The sequence below is a fragment of the Gavialis gangeticus genome, unplaced genomic scaffold, assembly GCF_001723915.1.
Source record: "Gavialis gangeticus isolate Ggan-Ray unplaced genomic scaffold, GavGan_comp1, whole genome shotgun sequence".
In the NCBI taxonomy this organism is placed as follows: Eukaryota; Metazoa; Chordata; order Crocodylia; family Gavialidae; genus Gavialis; species Gavialis gangeticus.
The window spans coordinates 113,894,849-113,907,396 of NW_017729031.1; the positions used below are offsets into that span (position 1 = coordinate 113,894,849).

At 53.4% G+C, this 12,548-nt stretch overlaps 1 protein-coding gene across 3 annotated transcripts in view; it reads right to left on the reverse strand.

The window, feature by feature from the left end:
* LIMD2 (LIM domain containing 2) overlaps positions 1-12,548 on the reverse strand; it is a 36,826-nt gene that overhangs the window by 2,743 nt on the left and 21,535 nt on the right. For 2 of the 3 annotated variants that reach the window (XM_019523608.1, XM_019523609.1), the window contains exon 2: positions 3,985-4,122. In XM_019523608.1, the coding sequence (XP_019379153.1) occupies positions 3,985-4,122 (138 nt within the window). Of the gene's footprint in view, positions 1-3,984; positions 4,123-8,019; positions 8,117-12,548 lie in introns of those variants that run through there. The other variant, XM_019523610.1, reaches the window with a different exon arrangement.

Sequence of the window (12,548 nt, forward strand, 5' to 3'; positions counted from 1 at the left end):
CCCTGAAGGAGCAAAGGAACCCGGGGGTTGGGGGGTGGGTTGGGGGGGGGGGGGGGTTGGATCTTTTCTGGAGGCAATACCTAAGTGTCAGGTCCTTGTTTGCTGACTGCCCTACACACACCCAGAGGTGCAAATTGCTCATAGCCACATAGAAGATGGACAAAAATAGGAGAAATAAGGACACGTCACCTGCATTTTACAGAGGAGGACACAAGTACCTGGACTTCAGGGGACATGCCCAGAGCTATGGAAGGAGTGTGGAGCAGGGCGGATCTCCTGGGTCCCATGCCAGAGTCCTACCCACAAAGCAGCCAACTGACCAGTCCCAGGGCAACCCCACAGTATTCAACCAACTAATTACACAGTGGATTTATTTGTTGTCACCTAAAGCTTAAGAAGAGCTCCTGGTCATAGTCGGTGCTCCTGAACTAGTATTCTCACCTCTGACAATCAAGGGATGGGATGATTATGCAGTTAGCAACCTGGCCCTGAGGACTGAGGCTGGGCCCAGGAAGCCAGGTATAATCACTGTAATAAACACACCAAGTATACGGCAGCTGCTCCCGTGCCCCTACCCCTGCCATATTAACTCCAGTGCCTGCTATTACCATCTCTGCACTGTACTGGGCAACCAAGCTGCAGGTGTCAGTGCACAAGGCCAGAGGTGCCCCTGCAATGACACAGGAGAGGGTGGTGCCAGCTAATGTCCCTGCTTGGGATTATGCTAGACCAACCTTAGTTGCAATCCTGATTCAAGGGTGATTTAGGGTTTGTTGTTTTGCAGACTACTGCTCCCCTAGCCCTCCCCTGAACTCCAGGTTAGCCCATGGGCAAGGGCAGCAAAAGAATTCACCCTTTCATTTCTGGATCCCTACCCTGCACAATGTGCACACCTGTCCCAGCGAGGCTTGCCTGTGCCTCATTGCAGGGGTTCGCACAGCAGCAAAGCCCTGCAACTGATGAACATGACAGGCCTTTGCCTGGAGACAAACAGAAAGGTTCACCAGTGCACAGCACCCAGGGGACCAGTGGGTTGGTGCTCCCCTCCCTACTCTCTCTGGCAGACATGTTTGCTGCTCCGTGCTTTTGTTACCCATCCCTTACGCTCCTCAGCACCACAGGAAATGCCTAAGCAACAGGCAAGATAAAAAAGCTTTCACAACTCTCTGCAGAAGAGGGAGGGGGAGGGGAAGGCAAAGGACAAAGGTCTGGAAACATGCAGGGGTGCAAGGCAGCTCAGCTGGGGCATGTGCCATTCAAACACCCACCAAGGAGGCAGTGGTTCCAGTGTGGAGGGGAGCTGTGTGAGGTGCCCCCCCCCCATACTGTTGCTGCCTGCCAGCCCCCTAGGACTTACCAGGCCAGCAGCGCTGTTGGTCCTACTCCACAAAGCTGGCAGCCACTAGCAAATACCAGCTCTGGATTGCAGGCCTCTTTTTTATGCAAACCATCCCTGCCCCAATGCTCTGCATGAAGGAGGCTGCCAGAAGTGGTGCAGGTGTGTGCACCTGGGCCCTGCACTCCAGCACACAGCCTCCCCTGACCTACATTTCAGCTGCATCATCTCCCCCAGCTATGGATAGGACAGGGCTCCACCTGCCTCATTGCCTCCCCCCCCCACGCCTCACTGCCTCCATCCCAGTCCACGGTGACGCACTGCGGTAGCCCTGCACTGCAGCTGTCTGCTTGCTCTGGTGCACCCTGGGTGCAAATCCCTGACAGTCTGCCCTCACTGTGTCTGGGGTAACTGGCTGCATGCAGTCCCAGCCCCATGCAGAGAGCCAGGGCCAGCCACTGAGGAACTAAAAGGCATGAGCAGGCATCTAGCCGTGCCCTCCACTTAGCCCAAGCCTGGAGCATTGTCACCATCAGTCCATGTTTGTTCTGAGCTTGGTAGCTCCTGCCTCCCACCCAGGCACAATTCCTGCATCACCCCTGAGGCATTATCCACTGCACTCCCTCAGCCTCCTCAGTCCTTCCCGTGCCTTGCTGGGACAAGAGTCATCTTGTCCTCAGCTCTCCAGAGCCACTCCCCCCTCCTCCTTCATCCTCATTTCCCAGCCCCATTGCATCTCTCTGTCTCTCCCCGCTTCCCCTCCAACTATTTCTGTTTGGGAATTGTTTTGTATAAGAAGCCCACTGGAAACTCTCCTTTGACAAGCTGCCTCCTCAGATGTATCCCAGCTGCTCTCAGTGCCTGGCAGGATGCAGTGAAGACCAGCAGCTTCCTTACACTCATGTCAGCACAAGCCTGGAGTAACACACCAAGGTCAATGGAGGGACAGTGGTGGAAAGGAGAATAGAGGCCCCGGAGAAGGAGCTGGAGCCTCCCGTTTGGAAAGAAGCAGCAGCAGGGTTTAGAAATAAAGCAGCTCCTTCCTCGGGAGTTAACTCCACAGCAAAACTTCCACAGACTCCAGGTACCCCGCAGCTGCTGGGAAAGGGGGCAGCTCTGTCCATCTATCTGCCTGGTCTTCTCAGTGTGCTCAATAGCCGTGCTATAAAACACGCTCTGCTTCAAGCCAAAACACACCTGTTTCTAGAGCAACAAGCCATCTCCCCCATTTCTCTTCACTTTTCAGCAGCCTTCTGCCTCAGATCAAGCCTGTGACCTCTCTTATATCTCATGCATCCTCCCTGGGGAAAGGACTATATCCTGTCCCAGTCAGGGATGTACTTGAGTTTTTTTCTGTCTCTAACTTCTTGGAGCCTAAATGATTCACATGCTCCTGACTGTGGTTACAGGCAGCCATGGAAACACAAATAAAAAGTCAGCATAGCAAGAGAGGGGGAAGCAGCCATATAGTTGAGGCCACTGATTCAACCAGGCAGGTCAGGTCCATTTGTTTCCTCTGGAGAGAGTGCTCTGCCTGCCGGTTCCTGCTCTACCCATGCCAAACCCAGAAATGCCACAGTGAGCTGTACCGCAAATGCCCCTTATGACGGCACCCCAACACGCCATAGCCAGAGATCTTGAGCGCAGCAATGAGGGCACCCTCTATGCAGAGCAAAAGCAGGTAGGTAGGTGGGGCACGCTGCGCGCCTGACATGCACCTCATATGTTGAGCTTGTGAGAAAAGATAGCCTTGAAATCACTTGGGCCTGGCTGAATCCCTCATTCAGTCCTGACCCCAATTTCCTTCTAACTTAGCAGTTGTATCTACCAGATAACAGGGGCAGGCAATTATTTCGGGTGGAGGGCCGCTTACTGAGTTTTGGCAAGCCGTCGAGGGCCACGTGACAGACAGCCAGGGGCAGATAAATATTAATTTTCTAAATTTTGAGGGGCCCTGGAAGCCAGATAGAATGGTCTGGTAGGCTGTATCTGGCCCACGGGCTGCATTTTGCCCACCCCCGATTTAACCCAAGCTGCTCTTTTCAGTGAAAGGGGCAGCAATGAACTTGTCCGTTAAGTCATGTAACATTATTTCTTTCCCCTGATTGGATGACTGAAATATTTTAAATGAGGAAAATGGTGCTCTGAGCTAGGGCATGATCATGTTGAGTGTGAAACTGTCTGGGGTAGTGAGTGTTTTCACACCCATGATGGAGTGAAAAGGACCAGCCCTCGTGTCACGGCAGGCTGTGTTCAAAGCATCTGTTCTCAATTGGGATAATCTGCCTTTGCAACCCAGCACTCATCACATCAGCATGCAGCGAACATGGAACCTCAGCTCTAGACACCCACAGCTCTCTTAGCCAAGGTTGGCTCCCCACCCTCTATATACAGCCCAGCTGCTGCTGAAGATAAACAGAAGAGATTTGTATGAGCTATACCTATCAGAGCTTAACTGTTGGAGCAGCAATAATCATGGCTGATTACTCAACCTAAACACCACATCCTGAAGTCAGAGCATGCACATTTCCCAGCGTTCGGTGCCCACTTTGTGCCCTTGAGAACAGAAGAGGGCATGCAGCCCCTGCAAGTCTTTCTGACTCTCCCTAATTGAGACAGTGAATCCCAGGGGCAAGGAGGATACGTACATGGGTGGAGGTTGCGCTGGCAGGGGCTGTGGCCTGGAACATGGTTCCTTCCTCCTGCTTCTTTTGCTTAGTCCTAGGGTCAGAGGGTGTAGGTAAATGCTCTCTCGTTGCAGGGTCTGAGATGGGCCCCGATGATACCTGAAAAGAAAGGTCAGCAGAAGCACAGCTGTTACAACAGAGCTGCTCTGTCTCCCCATGCAAATCTCTCTGACCTCATGGTTTGCATATCAGGTATCTTTATGTTTGAAAATGACTGGGTACATTTGCTATCCTGGGGGGCAGGAGGTGGGAGTTTGATGCGACTGCTGGTTACAAGGGGAATTTCAGGCATTTTTGAACTGCCTGTCTCTGCTGGGAAACTGATGTTTTAGCCCCACCATGTCCCTTCCTGAGGACACCTTCCTCTTTCCCCATGGGTCAAGAGTGGGAGTTTCCATGGGATTTAAGCACGCAAATCCTATAGACTCCTTTGAAGATCTCAGCCTGAGCAGTGAGCTAAGCCTGCCCTGTGACAAGGAACTCACTGGCAGTGATGCAAGTCTGGGGGAATGGAGCTGTTCATCCAGGATCACTGATCAGTAGCAAGAGTAGGACTCCTGCATGTACCCTGGGCAGTGCAGTGGAGTTATGGGGCTTTTCTGCATGAAAGTATTCATCAAACTTAATAGGAGACTGCTGAAAAAACAAGTAAAGGAACACGATGGCTCTTGATAAGCAGCCTCCTAGTAAATGCACAGGGGCAACTACAAGACAATAGCCAAACTATCAACTGCAAAGATACTACTTCCAGGCTCCAGACCACAGCCACACAGCTGTGTTGCCCAGGCTAGGACCAAAAGGGCACTAAACAGTTAAAAAGACTGTCTGGAGCAAGAAGTGGGGAGTAAGGCTGGAAGTGAACTGCCTGTGGGAAGAACAGTATAATCCAGTGAGAACTAGGTCCTGGGATGGGGAGGCAGGCGTGCATACAGACAGCCTACTGCCTCGAGTTCTGTCTTCTCTGGAATACTTTGGTTCCCAGTGAGCAAGCCTTTGCATGGGAATCAGGCTTTCTGCTCACTCATCACCGATCCTGAGGAGTCGAACTCCAGGCACTGAATTCAGGCCTGCTGAGGAAATCGTGGTTAGTGCCTGGAGACAGGGCCAGGAGGAGAATCACATTTCCCCCCCAAACCAGCTGCCTGACTGAGACCCATCACTTGAGCCAGAGCATTCAGAGATCAGTAAAGGTCAGGGGTGCAGCCAGCCTGGGAACTGCAATGGTGGAGATGGCAGCTTAGTCTGGTTGTAACTCTGAGATGGAGGGCCACTTCTGGGCCTCAGTAGGAAGGTCAGCAACCTTCTGTTTCTGCTGGGGCTGCTAAGGCAAGTCTGGGTCAGACCAGCAGTTCCTTGTTGTTGTCGAATGGCAACATGGAGTCTGGTGCAAAAGGAATTCAGTAGGTCTTGGCACAGCGCTAACAGCTATACAATCTCCTGTCACAAACCACCAGTATCATGACAAATGACACAAGACTGTGAACCTGGACCTATTTATTGCCCCATCACTCTGGTATCGTTGCTCCCTGGCAGCTTTTAATGACCCATATGGCAGGGAAGGATGCTCTGCTTGCTCTCCACTTCCCCTCCTCCATTTTACAGATGGGGAAATGGAGGCACGAGGGAACTTAAATGACTTGTCCAGGACAGAGGGATGCTAGCTGATCTGGGACCTGAACCCAGGGCTCTTAAGTCCCCAGCTAGTGCCCCACCTACTGCAGGTGACCTAACTCTGTTCTTTTTTCCATTTTCAAAGAGCAGCCATGTGGTGCCAGCCTGAAAGCTGTGCTTCCACAGGAATAACATGCAACTGGAACAAGCATAAATGCCTTCAGACTTCTCCTGGGAGTCTCTGACCTGGGTGAAGACAGCGCGGTGGGTACTTGGGAGTGGAGCACTCGGGGGCTAAGAGCAAGGAGCGCTCTCTGGGGACAGAGTAAGGCCAGCGTTTCATAGACTCATAGAAAAGAGACCTGAAAGGGAGATCATTTAATCCAACCCCTTGCGCAAGGCAGGATCATCCCGGACTTAACCATCCCAGTCAAGTGACTTGATTGTTGTCTGTAAATGTAGCAGGTGGGTAAACGCCAGGGAGAGAGAAAAAAAATCTAAGCCCAGGTTTGGCAACCTATGGCCTGCAGGCCAAAATGTTTGCCTTGATTTGGGGTATCGGGCTCCCACCAGCTGAGACTAGCAGTTGCTGCAGGGGCTCAGGCCTCTGAAAATCCGGCCTGAGAAGCCACAAGTAAGGCACCCAAAATCAGTGCTGGGCCCTAAGGTCTAGTCCCTCAGGAGAGCTGGGATTGCCCCCTACTACAGCCCCTCGCTCCGTGGCAGGGAGACCACAGGGCACTGCAGCCTTCCTGCAGCACAGAAAGGTCCAAGGGCTGAGCAGGAAGGCTGTGCAGACACTCCAGCCCGTCGGGAAAAAACAGCTCAAATTTTACCTAAATCATTTCCCGTCTCCTCTGCGGTTTGCTTGTTATTTCCTGCTCTGCCGAGCCGCACGGCCGGTGTTACGTTTAGCCACGTGCTTGTGCTCACAACAGGCCATACATTGCCAGCCTGAGCCCAATCCCCGATCCTGCCACCCCTGAACTGGGGAGTTTGCAGAGCCAACCCCAGCTAAATGCCCCCCTGCAGCCCCCTCTAGGCCTCCCCTCTGGCCTGTGCAGGGGGAAGGGGCAGTCCAGGGCCCTCAAAGAATCACTCCCTTCCTTGGGCAACCATGGCCTCTGGCGGGGGGGTGGGGAGGGGGCAGGCAAACTGCCTCACTCGGCCTCCTTACACCCAGCAACCCTCCATGCCCTTAGCCAGAGAGAAGACCCAGGAGCTCTGGCCCTCAGTCCCCTTTCCTCAGCCCATCTTTCTCCTTCCCCAAGCCCATTCCCAGCATCCTGGATCCCTTGACCCATGTAGTCCAGCAGGATGCCACCTTGACTGAGGCCTCTAGGACCGATGATCCTGAAGTTATCACTAGTTTCCTTCCTGAGCAGAGCTGGCTACACCTCTTCCTGGCCTAGAAACCTAGCAGGAGACAAAATGGCAACCCGTGTCCCTTCCCGGCCCTGAAAACTGCTGGAGCAGGGGGCCACACCATAAGGCGAGGGGAGGCCAGGACCTGTGGGCAAGCTAAGCTAGAAGGGGAGTCCTTGTGCGGGAAGGGGGCAGGCAGCCCTGGTGGCTCTCTCAAGGCCATCTGGGTAAGGCTGGACTTCCTAAGCAACTGCCTCAACCCTTCGCTCCTCCTGCAACCTCATCACCACCTCATATAACCTGCCCCCACATCTCCATTCCCTTCCCCCCAGCGTGTAACTAAGGCAGGGCAAGTGGGACACCAACCCCAGGCACCAACTATAAGGGGGTGCAAGGATCAAGCCCCCTGCCAGGAGTCTTTGCCACAGCAGGGGCAGCTGTAGGGGCTGCGCAGTGCAGGGCAGTGCAGTGCCGCACCATGCAGTGTATCCCGGGGGGCGGGGGAAGTGGGCCAAACAGAATGGTGATCCCCCGCCCTGCCCTGGGGGCTTTTGCTAGAGCAGGTACCGCTCTGCCCCCAACACATATCCATCTGCAGGGGAGGGAGCAAACAGGGCACCGGCATCGGCTTCCAGGAACTGTTTCTGCCAGAGCTGACACTGCTCTAGCAGTAGCAGCAGGGCCTGAAGTTCCCTTGGCAGATAAGACTTCCCTTCCCCTCACCCTGCTCTGCACTTAATGAGCTCTGGACGCCTCTGCCCTCCCAACTCACCTCCCTCTTCTGGCCCTGCACAAAATACTCCTCTCAGGCCCTGCTCAGATACTTGTGTCCCTACTTGACGCCTCGCAACCTTCAGCCCTCCCCAATACACAAATGGACATGCCTCCAGTCAGCCTTCTCCTGGGATTTCTTATATCATCCAGGACTGGCATCCCTCATCTTGCACCCTCCCCACCCTCCGTGCCCCCCGCACTCTCCTGCCACAGGCGGGCACCCGCTGCCCTGCTCGGGGTGCATACCCTGCTCAGAATGGCTCCCTCCTCGCAGAGTGCTCTCAGTACCTGTGGCGCAGAGAAAGGGCCCCCAACACAGTAGCTCCACGTGTGTCTGAACAGAAGTTACTACACATCCTTCCTGCCAGAGGATGGGGAGGCAGCTCTGTTGTGTATTTATCCTCCCAACACCCTATAAGGCAGGACCAGGCCATTACATCACTTGCACAAAGGGTTCACAGCAAGGCTAAGTAACTAAGCTAGGTCACACAAGCAGCCTGTGACAGAGCAGGAGACTTTCACATTTGAGGCCACATTTGGAGCCTACCGGACCATCCTTCCTTTCTGAACAAGTCTTATCAGAAGCTTTGCATGTGCAGCAGCTGCCGAAGGAGACCAGCAGGGAGGAACTGAGCAACTGTGCCCGCCTAGCAGGCTGAACAGTCTGGCTGTGAAGTCTCCACAGGTTGGCTATGGCTCCCAGCACTGCAGCTCCAGCTCTGAAAGTGCTAAGAGCACAGGTCTTGCAACAATGGAAGGGGTGTTTGTCCCCTGTCTAGACTGCAGCCTCTTCTACTACTGGCAGCCACCACCACTGGGAGAGGCACAAAAAAGTTGCATTTGTGAGCATAGAGGTACTCTAGAGGGTTTTCACTGGCCCAAGCAGCGAGAAGAGGCGTGTCTCACATAAGAACAGATGGGAAGGGCCTGAGGACACAAGGTGGACAATGCCAGGATGATGTCCTGGCTGATGTCATGTGTGGGACCCCTCCTGCACTCCCATCTCTGCCCTTAAGCTGTTGCTGACTGGTCACTGAGTCCAGATGGGTGGGTTCCTGAGCCATTGCTGACACAATACAGAATAAGGATAAATGCTCACATATAGGTTTCCATAGAAACAAAGCAGAGATCTTTCTATTCTTATTTGAATCACAGATGCAATTAGAGGCCCCCACCAAAATAAGAGCTCTGTAGCTCTAGGAGCTGTATAACCCCCTCAGGGAAAGATGGTCCCTGCTGCAAGCAGGGAAGCAATGGGTGGGATGGGCACCAAGGACACAGACAGAATGGGTCGTGCAGCATGGTTGGGTCTTCGTGGCCTCTCAATACCTACCCCTTGTCCTCACCAGACCCAGGCCATGCCCCCCAGGTCCTATTGGACTCATACGCAGTTATGTGTGAAATGGTTACACGCTGGAGAGGAAGGAAGCAGGGCGTGGTTGTTCAGATCACACCCAAGGGCTTGCCAAACCTAGGTTCAGCTCTGTACTCCTACTGCTTGCTTCCTGTCTAACCTTAGATGCCTCCTTCTGCCTCAGCTCCCCATGTAAGCAGAAGATAACAACATAGCCCTGGAAGGGTGGTGCGGGGAGGCACGAATGACTGAGAGACACTTTGATACGGAGGCAACATGAGCCAGAGCAGAACTGGGGTGAGAGGGGGAAGGATGAAGGGATGACAAACCAAAAAACTTGGGTCTCAGTCGCTGCAAAACCTTGGGCAAATCCCTTTGCCTTCTTGGGCCGCACACTGCCCATCTAGAAGATAAGAGGGAAGGATATTGACCACTTGGTCCTGTTAAGTGAGAGCTATCTGTATATGTAAAGCACCATGAGATAGTTTGGGTGGTCTGAGAAGTGCTAAGTGTTGAACATTTGTGGACATTGTAGAAATGCTAAGTGTATGTCAAGTATCAGTCAGTCCCCAGCTGACACTGCTAATCACAGCAAAGGAGCAACTTTATTCTTATCCTTTGAAGGTCCAGATGTAGTTCCTGGTGACACTCTGCCTCAGCTGTGCTTGGGAGATGGAGCAGTGTCACCAAGATCTCAGTGGGAGCCAATTCCATGGAGCCAGGAGTGTGTTTTGGTGAGCCAGCAGCAGCAGAGCTAGTCATTTCATGAGAGAGGCCAGCTATGGGAAGCGTCTGGAGCTGGGCTTCTCAGTGCCCAGAGCTTCATGTTAAAAAGGCAATGGCTTTGGGGCATTTTAATCCCACTGAATCCCACTGGAAGGAATTTCATGTGTCACTGTTCTCTCAGTCAGCTGGGGCATCCTCTTAGGACAGGGGTTGTCAACAGGGGTACACATTGAAGGCCCCAGGGGATCCACGGCGGTGGTGCAGAGAAGCAGTGGTATTTGGGAAGTGTGGCGCGGTGCAGTGGTGACATGCTTCCCAAGTACCCCTGCTCCGCCATGCTGCTGCCGTGTACCTGGGAAGTGCGTCGAAAGTACTTGGGAAGTGCACTGCTGTGCCATCATGCACGGCCACTGCGTGCCGCTTGCCAACTGGACGCTGGGGAACCCCCCCCTACACTTGCCCAGGTGGGTACAATCCAGGAGGGGTATCCACCAGAAGGGGTACACTCCTTAAAAGAGGTTGAAAACCCCTGTCTTAAGACCACAGTAGCAAGGGAGCTGATATGTTCTTTGCATGGGTACCAGGAACACCTGGCCACCCAACTTTTGCCAGGGTTGTCAGAGTAGAATAAGACTGAGCATAACACGGTGAATAACCTGCCCTCCCAGGGTTGTACACACAGGCACCCACTCACCCACACCCACACAGCTGTTGGGAGGAAGGCAAGGTAACACCAGGATGGTGTGAAGGGAGCCTAGTACAACTTGTGTTACACTAGCTCACAACATTCACCAGCCAGGTTTGGCTAAAGGCCCAGTCAGTCCTGAGGCCCTGGCTCAGGCCAGCTCCCCAAGACTTCAGCCTGAGCTGAAACCTCTCAATTTGCTTTTGTTTCCCCTTTTAAAAAATCCACCGTCTCTCTACATGAAGACAAGGCATTTGCCGGGAGGGGGGAAGGCTCAGCACTGAGTGTCTTGCTGATATGAATGTGGGAAAGAGATGCTCTCTTTTAATACTGAGAGAGGAACTTGACTGCTGTAAGAAAAGCAGCCCGAGCCATCAACCTGATCTGTTCTGCAGGGCCACTTCCGAGCTGCTTCTCAGAGCCTTCCCCAGCACCCCCCAATTCCTTCCTGCCTGCTTTCCCACTCTAAATATAAAGAAAAAGCGCACAAAATGCTCACAAGGAAGGCCCCATGCATGCACATACAAATAGAGTGTGGTTTGTCAGAAACTACTAAGCACTAAGCTGTTGTTTGGATTCTCCCTCAGAGGACACAAGCTGCCCTGTAATGGTTAACTTTACAGCCAGACTTGCTAGGACGGGAGCTGGGAGCTAATGGGTTTGCAGTATGCTTGTGGGGTGCAGTGGTACCTCTTGCCCTGGCAGCAGCAAGGCCTCCTCCCTCCCTTCCTGAAGTTCTCTTCTCCCCAAATACTTGGCCCAACATCTCACTGAGTTGAAAGGCACCAGGTTTTGCAGCCCTGGAGGGGCCTCTGGCCAGCATGCCCTCCAAACACTACAGCACTTCCTGTTGGTATAGAGAGCAAAGCAAACTGCATAGAGCAGTAGGTCCCCACTCTGGCATATGGTTTCCATTAAGAGCCCTGTGAAGTGTATGTTTACTGCTGGGATAATCATGCCTTTGCATCAGACTTTCCCATGGGCAAGGAGGCAAGGCTCATTTGCTCTGCTTCTGTCTAAAAGCAGAGCCATTTCCAAGGGCTCCTGGCCCCTCTCTCTAACTGTAATTTCTGCATGTCTGAAATTAAGGCCGGCAAAAGGTGCCTGGTAGGTAAATTAGCACAGCCCTGGCAAAAGCAGGGGCAGTGTTGGAGCTCGACTTCTTTGCTCAGCGAGGTTCAGTCCTCTCCACCAGCAAACATGCCAGCATGGCCAGCTTGGGGTCTCAGTTTAACCACTGAACTTGGAAGGAGCAGCACCATTTACGCCCACGCATGCACACACATGTGCACACAGAGCCCCATCAATACAGGTCTCAGAGTTTCTCAGTGGCTTGCTCAACCCTTAGCCTCTGCTGTGACTGCCAATAAGAGACTGCTCATGTTGGAGACAGGTGTAACTGTAAATTCTGGCACTCTGGGCAAAACTTTGGGTGGCAATGAGCACTCCCTTGTCACATCTGGAGCAGCCCATCTCTCTCCCCCCACTGCAGGAGCCCAGTTGGGAGTATCCCCATGCCACAAAGCTTAGGAGTTGGGCACTGGGTCACAGCAGGAAGAGCCTTGCACTGTCCGACCCTAGAATCTGAGCTGGAACAGCCCAGCACAACCAGGTCATGAGAGGATTTTACCTACCCTGGGGACCTAAAGACCCTCCTACTGCTCCTATTATGTCCCTGCATCCAGCTCCTATGGCCAGGCATCTCAGGGCTTCTCCAACTCAGCTTCTAGGGCTGGGCAGCACAAGGCTGCTCCTGCTGTGTCCCACTATGCAGCTCCTACAGCTGGGCAGTGTGGGGCTTCACCAGCTTGTTTCCTATGGCCAGAAGAGGTAGGGCTGTACCAGATGCAGCAAAAACTCTGGGGGAAGGAGGCAGCATTCCAGCAGCCCCTCAAAGTCAGCACCCAGGGCTGGTGCCCCTCTTACCTCCACCTGGTTGGAGGTGTGGAGGCCTATATGTCAAGAAAGGCCTACCAAACTATTACACATCCTATTCCAGTTCCCCCCCCC